The following is a 19,250-nucleotide window of genomic DNA, read 5'->3' as shown; positions in this document are numbered from 1 at the left end:
CTTCGCTCTGCAGGGGAGAGACAAAATGTCTGAGATGATGCCCTGAAATGATACACCAGGTATGTTGCCAGCAATCGATTGGCACCAGGAGGTGGTAGTGACCTTGATTTCCAAGGTGGTCTCAAGCTGGTTGCAATGGTGGTTCCATCCTTTCTGTATGTTTCTGCCTGTTTTCTTCTCGAGGAAATGAGCTGTGCCTTTCCCCTCCCCTCCTGTGGTTCCTGCCTCCACTTCCCAAAACAATTTTAAGTAATTTTAGCCAGAATTTGTACAACACATTTTCCAAATGCTCTCAACTGCTTATTAATAGAAAGACAGATGATTGACTGTTATTGCTAAACCTGTTAACTTCCCAATTTGGGGTCCAGTTGAACACATAATAAAAAAACATTTTCTTGTAAGAATTTGTAAGGTAAAATAAATTATTTGATGGATACCACTGAGAGGGGAAGTAGTACAAGCAGTTGACAACACAGTGTCAGCATGTGGGTAGCCCAGATATCATCTAGGTTTTAGAAACTCTGTAAAGCAGACCTTTACAGGGAGACTTGAAGAATGAGGTTGATGTAGCCCAAGAGAATTGTAAGCAGTGCCTTCAATGTGTAAGCAGTAGCATGGAGGATGATTAGGAGAAGTAGATTTAATGATCTAGTGGGAGGTGGGAGCTGACATCATAGAGTTAACTTCCAGATGGGGAAGTGAGAGATGACAAGAAGACAAGAAGAGTCTGTCAGTGACTTTAAAAGTGGGGACAAGAAACTTGTGCTTGATGAGATAGAGAAAGAGAGATAGAAGAATTGTACAGATAAATGTAATGGGCTCAAAGGGATGAACACAAAAAAGATCTTTGTGTCTCTGACTTTTGGATGACTACAAGTAAGATCAGGTTTACAAAGGCCTGATAAAACATGAAGTATCATATAAGAGCATGAGCAAGGATTTCACGTGGAGATGTATGCATAAGATTCTTCAACATGCTTGGGTATCCTTTGATACATGTGATATTATGTGCCAGACCACAGCAGCCAGCCAGGAGTCCTAGGTTTTATTCCGCTTCTGACATCAACTTTTATATAAAGTATATTTCTTAATCTGTGTAATTTTTTCTTGTTGCAGCTCATTCACATGGTTTTTTACGCTCACCTAAATCTTAGAGGAAGTCAGAAGCTTCAGGCTCTGATTTGGCAGTGGCTCTGGACTCTTTCAAAATGTATTTTGTTCATTCTCACTCCCAGAGCAAGATACTGATGTTAACAAGACACTCGACATGATCTAGCAATGCATGCTTGCAGCCCAGAAAGCCCGTCATATCCTGGACTTCATCAAAAGCAGCATGACCAGCACGTTAAGGGAGGGGATTCTACCTCTCTACTCTGCGCTTGTGAGACCCCCACTTGCAGTACTGTGTCCAGTTCTGGGGTCTTCAACATAAGAAAGACATGGAGTTGCTAGAGCAAGTCTGGAGGAAGCCACAAAAATGATCAGAGAACTGGAGCCCCTCTGCTATGGAAATAGGATGAGAGAGCTGGGCTTGGTCAGCTTGGAGAAGAGAAGGCTCCAGGGAGAATTTAGAGCCCCTTCCAGTACATAAAAGAGGTATAAGAAAGCTGGAGATGGACATGTAGTCATGGGGCAAGGGGGAATGGCTTCCAACAAGCAGAGGGCAGGGTTACATGGGGTACTGGGCAGAAATTTTTCCCTGTGAGGTCAATGAGACACTAGCACAGGCTGTCCAGAAAAGACATACCTACCCCATCCCTGGAGGTCTTCCAGGCCAGCTTGGATGGGGCTTGGAGCAACCTGGTCTAGCGGAAGGTGTTGAGGTCCATGGCAGAGGGTTTGAAGATCCCTTCTAACCAAAGCCATTCCAGGATTCTATGATACAACAAGTGGTGCACAGTGGGAGCAGACACAGCAGACCTGGACCCTTGAATGCTCAGTTTCTGTTCCTTACATCTTAGCAACTAGTTATAAATGACCTGCTCTCCCTTGGCCATAATCCCTTCCTTTGCGTACATCTCTTCCCCAGGCAGCACCAACAGGCACTACAGAAGGCAGGACACTGGCACCTAAAAAAGTAAAACAGTGACAGGCAATAGCATGTCTGTACCAACATTCATGTACCCCTTCATCCATTAAGATTAACCAAAGTGCAGAGTCTCCAGAGCAATCTGTTGTGCTACTACATGTAATTGGAGGGATACCCATTGTAAACAATCATCGCTGCCTGTAAGAAAAGATTTTTGTAGGTCCTTTAAGAAAAATTAGTGATACATTATCTACCTTCTGAATATCTAGGCCTCTAAGCACGTCTGACAGAAGCACATCAAATGCGCATAACAGGCTCACATGAGACTTATCCCGGGGAATAAGGAAAAAGTAGTTGGATTTTCTTATCTGCATAGATTATGAGAGAGAAGCCCATATAACCAGCCGTTTTCTCTCTTCATCTTTGGACAGCCATTTTCCCAACAATTTGATGCCCACAAACAGCCATGTACTTCTAGATTTGATATACTTGGATCCCAGGAAAAAAGCTGCTACAAAGGATGACTTCAATAAAGCAATATTCATACACACACATATATACACACACATTTTAAAAGTTTGTTTATGTCTGCAAAGTCCCAAACACTGACTACTTTGGCTGGATTCCTTTACATTCATCTCTTGCAATCAGAGGGAGCACCTTGTTCAAGATGGTCCTTCTTTCAAGCGCAATCCATCAGAATTAATGCAATAGTGTTACTTTGTGCTCAGCAAACTATCAGAACAAAAGTGCAAAGACACTTCTGGTCATTCTTTTGTTCTAGGTTCCTAGTTCGAGAAACAATATAGAATTCCACATTTACATAAAGAAAATATTTTTCAATATTTTAGCTCAGTAGATGTCCCCTAACATTACATACTGGAATGCATAGAACAGAAATATGTTAAACTGTCTTACCGGCTCAAAAGAAATGTCGCTTTTCACACTGCTTCTGTCCCTTGATAGTGTGGTTTGATGATCAGGCAGTAGCAGCAGTGGCATAATAAAGCAGAGCTTACTGCGCCTGATTTTAAAGATAATCTCAAGAACCAATGAAAAACTACTCCGATTATCAGATTGAGTTAAAGTAACTATATATGTAATTTCTCATTAATCATGGAGAAACAGGAATTTCTCCTAAAGGGTTAACATTTAAAAGGCCAAGTAATTTGCCGAATAGAAAAGTATCTGCTTGCAACTTTTATATAAATAGGCCAACAAAAGAGCTTTCTAAGCGACTTAAAGTAATTTCCTAGTGCTGTCTGAATGTGGGGCAAAACTGCTTCCACCCAAGACCTGTGCCCAGCTGTGCTCAGAGCCCTGCAGCACCCCTGAGCTGCCCTATCCTGTACTTCTTCCACAGCCAATTACTGCACTGTGCTCAAAGGGCAGCTCTGGAAGCAAAGGCAAACAAGCATTGCAGTGCTTCCTTGTCCTGGTCCTAGAGTTCCTATAAGGAACAGATTTTCCCATGCCCAGCTGCAATGATGCAATGGCAGTGTTACAGCCAGAAGGCATCAAGTCAGTCCTGTACATGAGTCTAGTGCCAGAGAACAGAGAGAAGCAGTCGAAGACCAGGCTGAATAACAGTGTCAATATCAGCTTCTGGGGCCAAGAGACAGGGAGACAAGGGCCATGCAGAAATGTAGATGGACATTTCCAAATTGGTACGTCAGAACAGATGGTGGTGCTTCTCCCAGTACCTGCTTTTTGACCCTATCATTCCTGGGGGGAAAAAAACTTCCAAATTAGAATGCTAGTTCAGGGACATTTGCAGTTTGCTCATAAGAGGCACTGAAAACCCCCCACCTCAAACCCCTCCACAAACACAGTGACAACTCACTGACCAAAAGCTTAATTGTTACAGCTTGCTTCAAAGGGAACAACTTCCCTTACTTTAATACCCTTGTGCCGCACACTTGTTCGTGAAGTCTGCCTCCTAGGGTAAACAGAGATAACTTCCAGCTGAACATAACAGCAAACCACCACTTCTATCAGATGTACAGCCAGAGTGTGTTCCAATAACAGAAACAGCTCCTTCAGCAGTTCTGGGGCCATCAATACAAACGGAAACAAAGAGCACACAGAACTGAGATATAAAGGGCCCCAGAAAAACAAGCGAGTTTCTCCCTTAAGCAGCGTGGGCTCAGTTAGCACAGTGTAGTTTCTGAAGTCAAAAGAGCTGTGAGATGAAGCTGCAGAAGTTTGTGTTGAGACCATCAGAAATGCTTCTGCCCAGTACACATTTGCATCAACATGATCATCATGCAAGCAGCCCTTGTAGGACAGTGTGGGGCAGTCAGCTCATCAGGGCAGTGGAGTTGGCAGCAGAGGATCGCCCCTTGTGGAGGGCCTGTGAGGGACCAGTAGAGCAGCAGGGAAGATGCATCAGCACAGGAAGACAACACCTCCCATGGCTTAATCACAGCAGATGACAAGAAAAATGGAAGATAAGGAGGGAAGACCAAAGAAGCTAATATATCTTAGAGCAGTACCCAGGAAACTGCTGGGCAAGGGATGTATTGAGGGAATAATAACAACATGGGCAAAACTAAGTCATGTAGGTCCAAAATCAACATAGCAGATACCATGGCGTATCTGAACAATCAAACCAGAGGATGTGGATGCAATGCAGTACTGTCCCAGCACTCACCTATGAAAGAAATACCTTCTCTTTACTACAGTGCTCTCTTCTGTTTAGGGAGCTGTGGGGTTGCCTATAGTCTCAGGTAAGAGGAGGAGGTGAGGGAAGAGAGTTTATTGGTATCATAGGAACAACAGATTACTACTACACTGGAAACATGCATTGTTCACCACAAAGGTTCTCTCAAGATACGACCTTCTGGACCAAGCAGCCTATGGGTTAGTAGCACCATGCCTATGCAAGATGAAGGTCTTCACATTCAATTTCAGTATTACAGTGACTTTTTAAGACAATTATCCTGAACAAATCAGAGATACAGAGATGTCAGAGAAAAACAGATTCACTGTTACAGTGCAGTTTCATATCTGGCTTTATTAGCGAGCAGAAATTGCTCAAAATTCGTGTTACTGACCTGTTAACTGCAGCAGAGCAAGTCCAAGGCAGAAGTAGCAGGCATATCTAGGTAGGACAACATTTCAGTAATTTTGGCATAACTCTAAAAGCAGCTAAATTAATATGCTTGAAAAGTGCAGGGAGAGAATCTGACTCAATAGAAAAGCCTAGTAGCAAGAGTTTGTTTAGAATTTTTTATGTTTTGAAGACTTTTCATTTGCAGACTCCACCTGGAAAGGCAAAGTCCTTCTGAAACCTGAGTTGTGCTTGGTCTCCAGCACACACACTTCTGTGGTGATTACATAAAAATTGGGTTTGATCCCCATGGACATGTGTGGAATCCTCTGTAATTAACAAACTACTACAGCTGAGTTTAAAGAGCCTAAGACAGTAGAAGGAAAAGGAACATCACATGTTGCTTGGAAAGGGTAGGGGAACTTTAATGTAGCAAACATGCTTGCCATGGGTTATGTTTCTAAGGTTCTGTGCACAGCCAAACTCTCAAGTCATGTGAGAATACCAGGGAAAATAACCTAAAGTTCTGTACTCTTTATAAGGTTACTGCAAAAAATTTTGCACATCTACATAAGCCAAAGAATAATTTTCAAGGTACAGTTGGGTTTTTTTTCTGACATTATAAAGGAGGGTTGATCTATGATTCTAAAATCCCCAAACCCCAGCAAAACCCAGGAACAATCAATCACAACAAATTTGAGACATTAATAGGATAAGTGGCAATAGAAATAGGCATATTTCTGTGGACTTAACAGGTTTCAGTTTGTGCAATAGAGATTACACAAAGTAAACTTTGTTTCTCTTCTGAATTTTGCTAACACTTTGCTCCTGGCACACTATGGAAAAGGCCCCACACTCCTCCAGGCAACATCAAAGGCCTTAGTTTGTCTCTGTCCCACTGACAGGGCTGTCAGAGCGACAGGAGACCCACTGCTTGACGTAGCTCCGCGGAAAGTCTTGTCCCTCCTGCTCAAGAGGGATGGGACCACAAATGGTCTGACTGTTTTGCCCAAATTCACAGTCAACTGGACTTCCACAGTCTGAGTCCACAAAGCCACTGTCAATAGTGTCCAAATCTACACAGATCAAAGGGTAACTATCACCAGGCCTTGTATTGTGAGGGAAGAAGTCATAGGAGCCTTCACTGTAAGAAACACTTTCACCATCAGGAGAAGGTAGAGAACCTGAATTTTCCAAATCCCACTGATGAGGCTGCAAGCAAAGGGCTTCTAGGATGCTCCCCACCCCTCCTTCCACTCCCCTTTCTCCTTGTTGGTTGACTGGGACACTTGTGCTCCTCAGGTGGTCTGTGGACACAGAGCCTGAAGCAAGTATTTTGTCCTGTGTGCTCAGATCGGCCAAATGCAAGTCACTGGATATCCTTCTGTCTTCCTCATCAATGTTAACCTTGGGGTAAGCAGGTTCTCCAGCACTATCATCTTCCTTGTTGGTATGCTCATGTTCCCTGTACACATGGTTACAGCTGCACTGGCAGTTACAAGATGTAAATTCATCAGCCACAGTCACTGTATCAATTGACAAGTGCCCATATGACTGGTCCTCAGTCCCACCACTACTGTTTACACTACACCACAGGGACTGGCTATCTTGACCTGGGACAGTCAGGCAAGACACAGAGGGCTTGCAAGGCAGATTCTTTCTCAGCTCATGCAGCTCTTCCTGTGGGGTGCTGTTGGAAGGATGCATCGTGTAAACTTCTAGGACTTCTGGAAGGACTATTCCCCATTCAAAGAAATCAAAGGTCATTTTCATATGGGATGCACCAACCCACTTCTGCAGAAAAGGACACACAGGGAGAGAGAGGTTAGCATCACTAGGTTTTAAGTTCCACAGAAATAACCAGAGTTCTTAGGCTTTTAGAGGCAAAATCAAACTCTACAGTCACTGACTCCTCCAATATAACAGTGTAGGAGATACTGTTATTATGAGACACAGGCAACTGCAGGAGAACTAACTGAAGTAATTGAAAATAATTAGCCCTGAGAGGTTTGCGTGGCTTTGCAGTTTTCTCTGACACTCCCGTCAGGATCCCAGGCTTCACAAACCACATGAACTCAGCTCACACACTGAGGCAGCACTTACAGAGAATAAGGAGTAGAGATGTAACATAAAGGTCTTCATGGCACCAAACAGATACTGGAAAGCTATGGTTCTTATATCTGGAGATGTTTGGCATTCCTTTGAGACAGATTTCCCCTTCTACTGCCCTAATGAGAATCCTTTGCCCAGGATAGCATGGTAGCCTTTTAGTCTGTCATGTACTCCATTCATTTGTGTAGCCCATTTATACCTTAAAATCTCCATTATGAGCCACATAAAGAGGTTTGAAAAAGGGAGCAGGGTCTGGGATGCAAGCCATCTTCTTCCACAAGCTGGAAGAGAAAAGAGAAAGGCTTTGGGGTTAAGCACACATTACAGATGCAAAGCAAGGCATCTCCAGATCCGTTTCAAGGAACTGGAATCACCTGCCCAGCCTTGTGAGTTAGCAAGTGGCTGAGGTTCCAAGGATGTCTTGTGCTGCCAGAGCCATCTAATGGCCTTTCTTGTGAACCTCACTGGAGGTGAGGCCTCAGCACTTGCACACAAATATTCACACTAAGGAAAGAGGTTCCAGTTTTTTCCTTCCTGGAAAAACACCAGATGCTATAAAGGCATTTTCCACTGAGGTTTGTGGTCTGCAGGCCAGAACTCTGCCCTATGCAATTCTGCTGTGGACCTGGGCTGTGCCAGCCCTGTTGCTGCACCAGCCCTCCTCCATGTCAGCACCCCATATCTCTTCAAGGGCATGAGAAGCCTCTGAGAGGGACAGAGGCCTCCAGCCAGCATTGAAGGACCTATGTCAACTTTGGAAAGGGCCAGGCCAGCTCTGGCTACTGCTCTATCTGGCAATTGCAGAGCACAGACAAGACCAGGAGAACAGCTCAGGAAGCTTTCTGGTCCTTGCTTCATCCCCATGTGCCAACATCTTGTCCCAACCAGATGAATGGCAGCAGAGTCCCAGAGAAAAGCTGGTCACTCCTGGCAGTACATGAGCTAGGGACCATACTTGGCCGTCCCTTACAGGCCCATAGCTTCCTACTCATAGGTATACAAGACTCAAGGAAGGCTGCATGTGAACACCCCATCTTTATCAAGATGGAATAAAAACATTAACTCCCACTTCCTGAAGCATTCTTACCTCTGCTGTTTGACCAGAAAGGTTGTGATTGAGGCCATGATTGCCACAACAATACCAAACAGCAACAGCCATTCCATGCCTGCTGTCTGTGTCACTGCTGAAGAAAGAGACAAGGTCATGCAGACTCACTTTGTATTTATACCCTGGTCAATAAACAGGAGATGGTGAGGAGAAAAAGTTTTTGGAACAGAAAGAGTTGTCAAGCATTGGAATGGGCTGCCCAAGGAGGTGGTGGAGTCACTATCCTTGTTCAAGAGACTGGACATGGCACTTAGTACTATGATCTAGTTGATAAAGCAATGATTGGTCAAAGGTTGGACCAGATGATCTTGGAGGTCTTTTCCAACCTAAATGATTCTATGAGACACCCTTAATTTCTATCCCAGATTCTCTCACAGGGACATTGACGCTATCATCTGGGCCCCAGTACTCCAGACAGGTCTACCTGGCTGCACCAGAGACAGACAGACAACATACTTAGGGCAGGACAGCTCCTTGCCACTAAGACCCCTGTTGTTTCTGACTCCTGGTTTAGGGACGCCTCCACAAGTGATCTGTGAAGTGAAAAAGTGCAGTTGATTAGAGACTAGATGACTGCTTGTTGGCTGCTCTCCACCTGTGATGGAAAGGGGCACCTTTGAGATCCAGAACTCAGATATCCCTTAGCAAATGGAGCCTGGCCCTGCTGCCACAGCACCACGTAAACCCTGTAATGCTTCAGTTTGAGCTGCAGATGAGTGAAAGCAGGGAAGCTCAGCACATGCTACTGGCATTGACCAGTCATTTTTCACCTGTTCTCCTGGAGCAAAGGCTCCTTATTTTCATAGCCTCTGTTCCACCATGACAAGCATCAGTGTACTTCTGAGTATAAAGTACTGTGAACTCCCTGCAGAGTGGTGGCTACCAAACAAAACACCCATGCCCAGCATGATCAAACATCAGAGTCCAGACACAGAACTCAGGTTTGAGAGCAGGATCCCCCTCCCCTCAGCTGAAGACAACACTAAGACCCAGTAGAGGAGATCTCCCCCATTTCTGAAGGCTGCAAGCAGGACCCTGGACATTTGACACTCAAAGGGAAGCTAAAGGCTACACTCCTGCAAGTGGCACCCATATGTACAGCCAACCCCACCAAAGACTCTTTCTTTTGTCACACAGTAAAAATGTCAATACTGACAGCCCAGGCCTCGGGTTCACATAACCAGTAAGGAAGCTAACCGTACCTGTCTTTACTGGACTGTTTAAAATTTGTTCTAATTAATTAGATTTTATTAAATTTCTGAAAGCATTCTCTGACACTGGACTTATTGAAAGGGAAAGGAGATGTACCGGCAGGGCTGGTTTTCAGTGACAGCGGAGAACTCCATTCACTCCAAAAACCACCATAGCCACTGTCTTCCCGGGGTCTAGCTCTCACTTGGAACTCGTACTCAGTGTTCGCCTGTAGTTCCCATGGCAGGAGCACCAATGTCCGCTTATCTTCATGAACAGCTTTAGTCTTCTGAGTCTGTGAATGATTAAACACCAAACTCTAGAGTGACTGCTCTTACTTTGCTCTCTCTGCTGCACAGTGAGGATGCCTGCAAAGTAGCCTCTTCTGCTTTCATGTTGTTTCTGCAAGGCCATGCTCTGACTGGCCAGCAGCTGCATGCAATCCTGGGGGAGCCTTCCATGCAGGACAGCATGAGAATCAAATGAATCATCAGCCTTTCTCACAGGATCTAATACTTCTCACACAGCTTCTGTTTCTCAATTACTTTTTGGGTTTGCCTGTTTTCAGTCCTGTCAAGCAGAGAGACATTTTTTCTAAACCATGAAAACCCTTGTTCCACACCAGTGCTACTGTCCTGGTTGTGCTGGCTTCCTCTTTTCTGGTACATCCTACTTGATGGTAAACTGACATCTCACTTACCTCCCAGGTGTCAGTTCTTCTTTTGTAACGCAGCTGATATTCCAGCTCCTCATTCAAAAAGTAGTAGGAAGAGTTCTGGTAGATGGTTTCCCAAGAAATACTGTAACCCTCTGAGAACAAAGCGGTCAGGTTGAATGGAGGCTGTGGTTTGACTGGAAGACAGGATGGTGTTACCTTTCATAAGATTACTACAGTTAAGAGATGGCCCAGCATGGTATTAGCAATGCAGAGCGCGTAGGGAACAAAGCTGCCCTGGCAGTGGTGGGCCTTCCTACACCAGAGAACGTCCACAGCCTTCCTGCCTTCAGCCACGCACAGAACCTCACATGTGAGCCACATAATGAAGTCAGGACCATGTTTCTCTGAATATATCTTCTGCTTGTCTCTGAACCTCCTCATTGCCTAAGGGGCAGGAAAGATAGTATAGTGCTAATAAACTCCTGGGAGATGTAAAATGTAGAGCACCTTGTTCTTCTCATGACATAAAAGAACTCTGTGTAGTCATCATCACTCGTAAAATTGGGGAAATACCCCTCAATGTAACAGAGTCATGAGGAAAAGCTGAGGCTAGGGGACACTGCATAAACCCACTGCAATCCCCTGTCCCAAGTGTCCAAAAAGCAAGCTTTTTTATCCCTGCAAGGAGTGTTTGTGTGTTGAAAAGCAGTCATGCAAAACTCCAGCAGTCTGCACAGCCCACCACTGAGCTATGATGCCTTTGGATGAGGACATCTAGGAGATATGCATGACTACCCAATCTCTAGTCTGTCAGTGGGAGCAAGGAGGCTTCCTGAAATGTTATGGCATTTGTCAAAAAGATGACACTTCTCAAGTAAAGTTTAATTTCAGAAGAAGCCAAATAGAAAAATCCTATGTCTGCGTGGTACCCATCTGCCTGGCTAACCACTCCTTTTCTTCATAGTTTGCTACACAACCCAGAACATACCAACATTTTGCCAAGGCATTTACATGACTGCATTCAGTCTTCGTGTCATGCAGGAGAAATGATTAGGAATTGCCCCAGAAAGGGGAACTGCCACATCCAGTACATCTGGGACACCTTGTGCCACCCAAAATAATGTCATGTTGGTTCAGGTGTCCACTGCAAAAGCCTTTTGGGAGCCTCCAGCACCTTGGATATTACAAGGGAGCTGGAGAAAGACTTTTGACAAGGGCATGTAGTGACAGGACAAGGGGAAATGGCTTCACACTGACAGAGGACAGGGTTAGATGGGATATCAGGGAGAAATTCTTGGCTGTGAGGGTGGCAAGGAACTAGCACAGGTTGCCCAGAGAAACTGTGGCTGCCCCCTCTCTGGAAGTGTCCAAGGCCAGGTTGAATGGGGTTTGGAGCAACTTGGTCTAGTGGAAGGTGTCCCTGCCCATGGTAGGGGGTTGGAGCTTAATGATCTTTAAGGTCCCTTTCAACCCAAACCATTCTAAGGATTCTGTGATTTGTGGCATTTGTAATGAAGCAATTCCTCCTGTCCTTTAGAATCCAGCCAAGAACAAACTCTTGCATAGTCTAGGTATGAGACTGGTCTGAGGCAGATATTTATCACCTACTGCTTCATGGGGAAAAGGAATTTCCCTGTGAAAAGCATGGACCAAGCCAGCTCTAAGCCAGCTTCAAGCATAATAGCAACAATAAGAGCACAGTGCTTTATGTAAATGAGTGTACAGCAAACATAGCCCCACACTGCTTGCTGCAACTCTCACTCCTTGTCCAGACTATCCTAGCACATAGTCAGACAGTATTTATCAAATTCATAATTTTTGTACTTACTGTTGTCTGACAAATAAAAGTCTTTGGAAAGCACATGCTGCCTATCAGCTATCTCTGTAACATCCACCTGGACTTTGGTATCTGCCAGGAGTTCAGTCATGTCCACAGTGCACATGTACTGTGTGTGACTGGTGTTCCTTGACAATTGCAGGAGACTGCAGGCAGCCACAGTATTTTCTGGATCTTCCTCAGGAACCCTAAAAAAGCCAAAACAAACAAGTCCACATGTATCACATGCTGTAGTTGGATTAATTTGTTGCTGAACCACCAGGCACAGGAAATGATTAAAACAAAAAATCAACATGTTCAAATAAAAAATTATCTTTGAACTTCAACAGATTTCTTTTTTCCCTTCTACTTGCTCAGCTTAGCATCTTTGAGAGAAATAGGAAAGTGTTTCTGGAAAGGAAAGGTGCTCCTCAAGGCTACACAGGCCAAGACTGCATCCACTTCCTTGCAGTGACAGAACAGCAGCCGTAGAGGACTGGACAATCTGCGTGAGCCCTGCCAATGCATGCAGATAAAAGCTCACTTTTAACAGCAGCAAAGGGCAAGGTATTCCCGTGGCAGCAGAGAAGGCAATGCTAAGGAAACTGGGGTCAGCATAGCAGTCAGCAGCAAGAAGCACAGTTGGCAGAGACAGGAACCAGGGGTCCTTTTCTAGAGAAGAAGTCAGTTCATAACTGGAGTGCAAAATACTGAGTAAAAAACCAGCATGGTAGCAAGAATAGGATTTCTACCTAACAAAGATGACAGAAGGTCACCACTGTGCTATGGCCATGTAGAGGCTCCTGCTAACTGGACTTTGCTCATCCTACCAAGACATACCATGTTGCAGTGAGATTGTATGAACCGAAACCCAACTCATTTCGTAGGATACAGGACAGGGTCTGTACGTAGTCCACAAAACAAGTGAGGTTTTCACAACACATAGCTATAGGTTTGGAAAGAGAAAACACAATATCAACTTCCATGATAAAGCAAGCAGAACTTTGTATCAATATATGCACCCCTCAGGGTTCCCACTAAATCTGAAGGGAACAGACCAGTCTCTGACAACCCTCCTCCCTCCCACTGAAAGTCTCCAGTTGTGGGGCAGATGTGTTTCAGCTCTGTAGGGTGACAAGTCACTGATGGCAAGATAAGTGTCAAACAAAAACCAATTAAAAACGCTGTGGCAGCCAAAATCAGGAAATGCCCAAATTGTGACTGAATTTTCAGACTTATCCCTGTCCCCTCTCGTACAATCTCTACAGCAGTCACATATTTCTGCAAGAGTCTTAGCTTATAGAACACATAGAAGAGGTATGATAACCCAATAAGAAATAGTAGCATATTCAAACATTTTAACGATACCACTTTCTAAATTGAGTACTGTTCTTTGCTAGTCTAGTTTTCATTGTACATCTATATAGCACTTTGCACATTTTTTAAAAAGTGCTATTTTAGTAATTTTTTCTTTGCCATTCTCTTTTCCGTTTTCTAAAGCTTGATATCTGCAGCATCAATACTTTTTATGTCCAGCTCCAGAGGCTTGAAGTATGTTTTCCATGGAATTTGGGAATAAAAAATATTGCAAATTTTTAGTTACTTAAATTTCTATTAAACATTCTGATAAGCACAATTTATTAATTACAGACTTCTCAAGAGACCTTGAGAGGCAATTGTAGAACTTACACTGGTCATTAGGTAAATCAAGTAATTTTTTGAAAGTGGTCACAAAGCAGAATTTATATTCTTGCATTTGTTCTGCAGGAGCTCTGCTCACAGAGCAGTATCCAGAATGTGTTGTATAAAAGTACCATTGTCCTGTGCATAACACACTTATCTCCCTGGATTTCAAGGCAGGTAAGATAGTAGCCCAGTGAGAAATATCTGCATTGATGAGTCCCCTCCTGACAGCTCCCTGGGCTGACAAGAACCACCACCATTACACTAGGAATGGCTGAATGAGGAAAAGCCTGCAGGAGATGCAGCATACCATGCTGGTTCAAACCATGCCTACTGCAGTGACCATTCATTTCTGACACGTACAGTAGCACCCCTTTTCAATGGGAATAAAATTGTCATCATCTAGGAAAAGACTCAAGATTGTTACATCCATGCTTAAATCAAGCACGGGTTCTCGCCTACCGTAACGGCTGCTCCCAGCCTCCTAGGAACACACTACTTTGCAGCCATCAGGCACCCAAACCCTTTGATGCTAACCATGCTGCAAGCTCACTTCCCTTTGTCGTTCTGCTGCTTTCCTGGTCAGAGAAGCTGCACTCCCTTTGTCCTCCTTCCCTGTTGCAAAATGCTTTGCATCCAGAGTGCTGTTTGCTGATGCGATATGCCCAACAATCCCAATGCCCAGTCTTACAGCTGAAGCTGTATGCAGAGAACCACCATGGAATGCAGACAGTGTGTGCAATGACGGACCAGAAATCTGTTGCACCCTCCAGATCAAATGGCTGTCCGCACAAACAAGATGTCTGTATTTACAGTCACAATGCACAGGAGGTGTGTCCAGCAGAGGGTGCAGCCTCCTTCTAGCCTGGGGTAAGTTCAAAGGCAAACAAAGTCCCACTTTTCCTGGCTGAAGTCACCCATCACCACATTTACTTCCTAGTCCTCACATATCAGAGCACACACTACTCTCCCTACAGGAGCTCTGGGCAGCACTCAGACTTGCATAAAAGATCCGCCTTACTCCAAAGAGTTAGGATGGTGGCAGAAGAAATTTGGGGATGTTTGCAACAGACTGGTCCCAAGGTTGTACATATGATTTTTTTTAAACCTTCATTTTGACTTTTTAATTTTGCACCAACTTCAGAATTCTGTTCTAAATTTTTCATTAAGTTTTCACTCTTTATTTTGAACCCTCAATACTCTTCTGAGGGTCCTGGACCAAGCACTGTTTAGTTCAGAATCCTGAGCAACATACATTTTCTCCTTTAGCCTAACTTTATTCTCCTAGAAAAACAGGGTTAGAAATCTTTTGCATTCCTTTAGAGAGGGCAGCAAGTACTAATAAGCTATTAAGCAGTTGCAATTAGTGTTCTTCTATGCTATTATGTTAATTAGTCAAACAGACTACTCCTAGGTAGCTGGGAAGTTGCAAGTGCATGTTTGGGCAAGAACCTGTTAACAAAATTAAGAGGACAGCTTTTTACTGGGAAAGGACTAATTAAGTGTCCTAAACACAGTTAGTTAGATCTAAGATAAAATGTCTGTCCTTGGCAGCTTCAGAAACAAAACTCAAATACTTCTACCAGTAAGATCTAGATTGGTCCAAACTGAAATTAGTACATGGTAATTCCCTGGCTTGCATCACACAAAATTCAGACCAGACATCACAGTGGTCCCTTATGACAGGAAGATATAATTCTGAATGCATTTTTTCTCCTAATTTAGGTCTGGAGCAGGTCCCATGCTCTGCCTACAAGCAGCATGTAAGATACAAAAAACTTGCATAGCTCCCTGCAGACATGGTTGTCATTGCCTTTTTCTGTCCAGCTGATCTGTTCAGAAAGTCAGCTCTGAGTCAGCTGGAGTTCGCAGTGTGGGTAGGAAACAGCAAAAAAAAAAAAAAAAATGCTACAGCTTGGAATTCAATGTGAAGATCAGAGAGTGGAAAAAAATTAATATAACTATTTTTTCCCAGAGTTCTAATTATTGCCTTAAGTAAATACATTGCCTATCTGCTAAAACTGCATGGGGTTTGTAAAAAAAAAAAAAAAAAAAAAAAAGGGGGGTGGGGGGTGATGTGACTGTATGCACAGTCCAGTCCTAAGCAAAGGGCTTCAGACTAGGAGAGGTTCACTCCACTGGCCCTGGCTGACCAGCCAACAGCAACCCTGGGGATATCCTGGTCTTGGCCACCAGAACATTTTCTACAGCAAAGGGTATTTTTGATGGGGGAAATCCTACTCTAATGTCACTAGGAGACATATCAATGCAGGGCAGGCACTACCTCTGCAAGCTCTCTGCTGGTGCTGCTTCCCAGAGCAGTATACAGCCTGGCTGAACTCTGCCCAGCTGTGCACCTTCCTGTGCCTGTCCACCACTCATTAGCCCATGGAACTCTCTCCCCTGGGACCTTATCTTGTGGTTGCTGTCCTGTGGCAACCTTGTGCCATGCACATCTGATCAGAACCGGCATATGTGGTCACTAAGATAAATCCTGTGGGTGTACAACCTCAAAAGAAATATCTGAGGACTTACTGTGCTGGAATAAAAGGCAGAAGAAAATATTGTAGAGCCACTGTTTGTTCCTCATGGTGGTTCTCACTGGATGTCCTGGGGAAGAAAACAAAACAAAACAAAACAACAACCACAAACAAGATTCCCACAATCAATTTAAAGCTCTGCTCAGACATCTACTTTAATAAAGTTGAGGTGGAATTAATCTTGCTTTCATTTAAATGTCTGAAAGTAAAGTGCCTTATTTAGACAATTAATTTCAGCTCTCCTGTGTGTATCTACTCCATGGGCTAAGGGGGGTATGACCAACAGTCTGCCAACTTGCCATAAGCAAGGTCAGTGAAATCTTCACTCCTTGCCAGCACGTGCACAGAGAAAGCAGCAAAGGGACTGCAGCTCAGGCTATCAAGGCAACAAGAAAGACTCCTGGGTTAGGTGCTAACCCATTTTTACTTCATTAGTATCTTGCAGCTAGGAACGGCTTGCCACTAGAAGTGACATTACTGCAGATTAAACAGCTGTGCAGTGATTTAGCCAAATGGAGTCTGAATATCATTGCGGGTCTCTGTGAGCAAAGCTAGTGAGAACTCATTGATTTGGCCTACCCATAGTTAAATAAGCATGAAATATCTAATTAAGGGACTCCAGGAAGACAGACCAGAAGAAAAAAAGAAAAAAACCCAGCCTCCCATGTAGCATCTAAGAGAACAATGTACAGCACTGACTGCAGGGAGAGGCTGCCCTGATGGTTTAGTGAAGAGAACCTATAAGAAAGGCTTCAGAGAAGATGACAGCAGGATGTTTAAAACAGAGGAAATGGCATCACATACAAATGACTGTTCAACCCACGGCCCCTGCTCCAAGACAAACCCCTCAAGTCATATAATACATTAAGGCTGTGTTTTCACAGCATTAAAATATTTATAGAAACACATGTATGTGCACAGAAAGACTTAAAATAAGCTTCCTGCAGAGTATTGGCTGTTGATATCTGGTACAGACTTCAACACTGTTTCTCAAGCTATTCTTAAATGGGACAAGACTTTGAAGAAGCAACCTGTATTATCTTGGGGACATAGTTTCATTGAAAGCAAGTTTCAAGGATGCACAGACATCAGGAAGGGCCCACATGCCATGCACATAGTCTGATCTATGCTTTTAATTTAAAAAACCATCACTCCTCATCCTGTTACTACAGACTGCTAAGAAGTCCGTCCTTATCTTTCTTACTGGCTCCCTTTAAATACTGAAAGGTTGCAGTTAGGTGTCCTCAAAGCCTGTTCTTCTTCAGGCTTAACAAGCCCAACTCTCTCAGCCTGTCATACATAGCAGAGGCGCTCCAGCCCTTGAAGCATCTCTGTGGCCTCCTCTGGATTCACTACAGCAGCTGCACGTGCTTGTCACATTGCAGGGTCCCAGACCTGAAGGCGGAACTCCAGGTGGGCTCTCAAGAGAGCAGAGTAGAGGGGGAGAATTCCCCCAGCTGCCCACACTGCTGGGGAAGAACCCCAGGACACAGGCATTTCTGGGCTACCAGCACACATGGCCAGCTTATGGCCAGCTTTTTATCCACCACTGCCCCCAGGTCCTTGTCAGCAGGGCTGGTCTCAATTTGTTTGTTCCTCAGCCTGTATTGATTTGGGGGTTGCAGGTATTCAGGTCCTGGGGTGCCTGTGCTGCACCCACCCCATACCCAGGCAATCACTCAGCAGAGAGAAGCCCATGAGGCCTCCAAGACTTGGGGAACATTTGTGATGTTTAAAAATTTCCCAGGTTTACTCAAATAGTGAAAGCAAAATAAATTTAGCAGCCACCAGAAAGCCCCTGCAGCCTCATGTGAGCTCACAGATGTGCTCTCAGGGTGTCAGTGCCCAGGTGAGACCAGCAAGGCTTGCTCCGGAGGTGCCACAGACACTCGGTGTCACACCCTGTAGTGGGAGCAACGGTGCAGCTGCTGCCCCTTCTTTCCTGCCAAACAAACCCTGCCCATGAAGCACTGTCCCAGCTCAGCAAGGAGCCCCAGGCACCCTGCCATCCACCCTCACCTGTTGCCGGTGGCAGGGCAAACTCTCTACCTCCATACTCCAGCCCTTCTTTCTGCATCACACATTGCCTTGAGTAAACACCTTTTCTTGACCCCTCTGGTCCCAGCTCTCCAAGTTTTCTCTGTGTAGTAACTCTTGTCATTACCAGTACTTCTGGTGGTGCAGTCCCTGGTCACTCAGATAGAGGCCACTGTCTAACCCCACCTTGTGATCTCACCCATCTTCCACTGCTCTTCTCCAAATCCTCATTCCTTTGAGGAAGGCCTGCTCTTATCCTGCCTTCTGAAACCTGCTCACTCGACTTCCTGCTACGACTAGGTGCACCATGAGCCCATCTCAGCATCACTTTGTATTGTGACTGTCACAGTCCACACTCTTGGCCACCATGGAAAGCAAAGAAAGGCAACTTGCTGCCTCTTCTTCAGGAAGGAAGGAAGGAAGGAAAGAAGGAAGGAAGGGAGGGACGGAGGGAGAGAGGAAGGAAGGATAGAAGGGCTGGGCCCCCAGAAAGGTCTGCAGACCCACCACTTATTTCAGAATCCAATTGGCAGGGCCTCTGATGCTTCGTATCCATGATATTGCAGTAGCTCCCTGCTTCTATGCTCATTCCTGCCTAAATGAACAGATCAATGCAAGGAAAGTCTTTGCTGCTTTTACTTATTGGACTATGGTTTCTTTCAAGGGCCTCCCCTACTTTCCTTCCTCTGCTCAGAGAATGGTACCATCAACCCAAAGGGATGGGAGGGACTGAAAAGAAAAAGTCAAAGCAAGAAGCCCAAGTAGCTCATTGGGAAGATGTCTTACAGAGTTACCAGAGGCTGCCATTACACAATGGGGAGAGGTTAGCATACAGCCTTGTAATCCAAAAGGAAGATTCCTGAAGAAGAGCACAGTAGCAAAAAATAAGAAAACCAGTAGGATCTGCTAAAATAGGTGAAACAAAGAGACAATACTTCCTCAGTTGGGACACCACTGTCCCATCTCTTACCCTTGCCAGTGCCCACAGATTAGTCCAACATTTATCTCCGTCTCTTTCCATACC

General features: G+C 44.6%; 1 protein-coding gene across 7 annotated transcripts in view; it reads right to left on the bottom strand.

Moving 5' to 3' along the window:
• Nucleotides 1-5,019: 5,019 nt before the first annotated feature.
• The window catches only part of IL21R (interleukin 21 receptor), an 18,409-nt gene continuing 4,178 nt past the window's right edge, over nt 5,020-19,250 (bottom strand). For 4 of the 7 annotated variants that reach the window (XM_017734238.1, XM_017734239.1, XM_017734240.1 and 1 more), the window contains 8 exons: nt 16,185-16,259; nt 12,807-12,912; nt 11,979-12,175; nt 10,193-10,344; nt 9,610-9,787; nt 8,281-8,377; nt 7,393-7,474; nt 5,020-6,875 (listed from right to left, as the gene is read on the bottom strand). In XM_017734238.1, coding sequence (XP_017589727.1) covers nt 5,961-6,875; nt 7,393-7,474; nt 8,281-8,377; nt 9,610-9,787; nt 10,193-10,344; nt 11,979-12,175; nt 12,807-12,912; nt 16,185-16,239 — 1,782 coding nt within the window. In that variant the 5' untranslated portion in view covers nt 16,240-16,259 and the 3' untranslated portion in view covers nt 5,020-5,960. Of the gene's footprint in view, nt 6,876-7,392; nt 7,475-8,280; nt 8,378-9,609; nt 9,788-10,192; nt 10,345-11,978; nt 12,176-12,806; nt 12,913-14,340; nt 15,487-16,184; nt 16,260-19,250 lie in introns of those variants that run through there. The other 3 variants (XM_017734242.1, XM_017734241.1, XM_017734243.1) reach the window with 3 other exon arrangements.

The sequence above is a fragment of the Corvus brachyrhynchos genome, unplaced genomic scaffold (assembly GCF_000691975.1).
Source record: "Corvus brachyrhynchos isolate BGI_N302 unplaced genomic scaffold, ASM69197v1 scaffold5, whole genome shotgun sequence".
Lineage (NCBI taxonomy): Eukaryota > Metazoa > Chordata > Aves > Passeriformes > Corvidae > Corvus > Corvus brachyrhynchos.
This window is presented reverse-complemented; position numbering and strand designations above follow the sequence as displayed.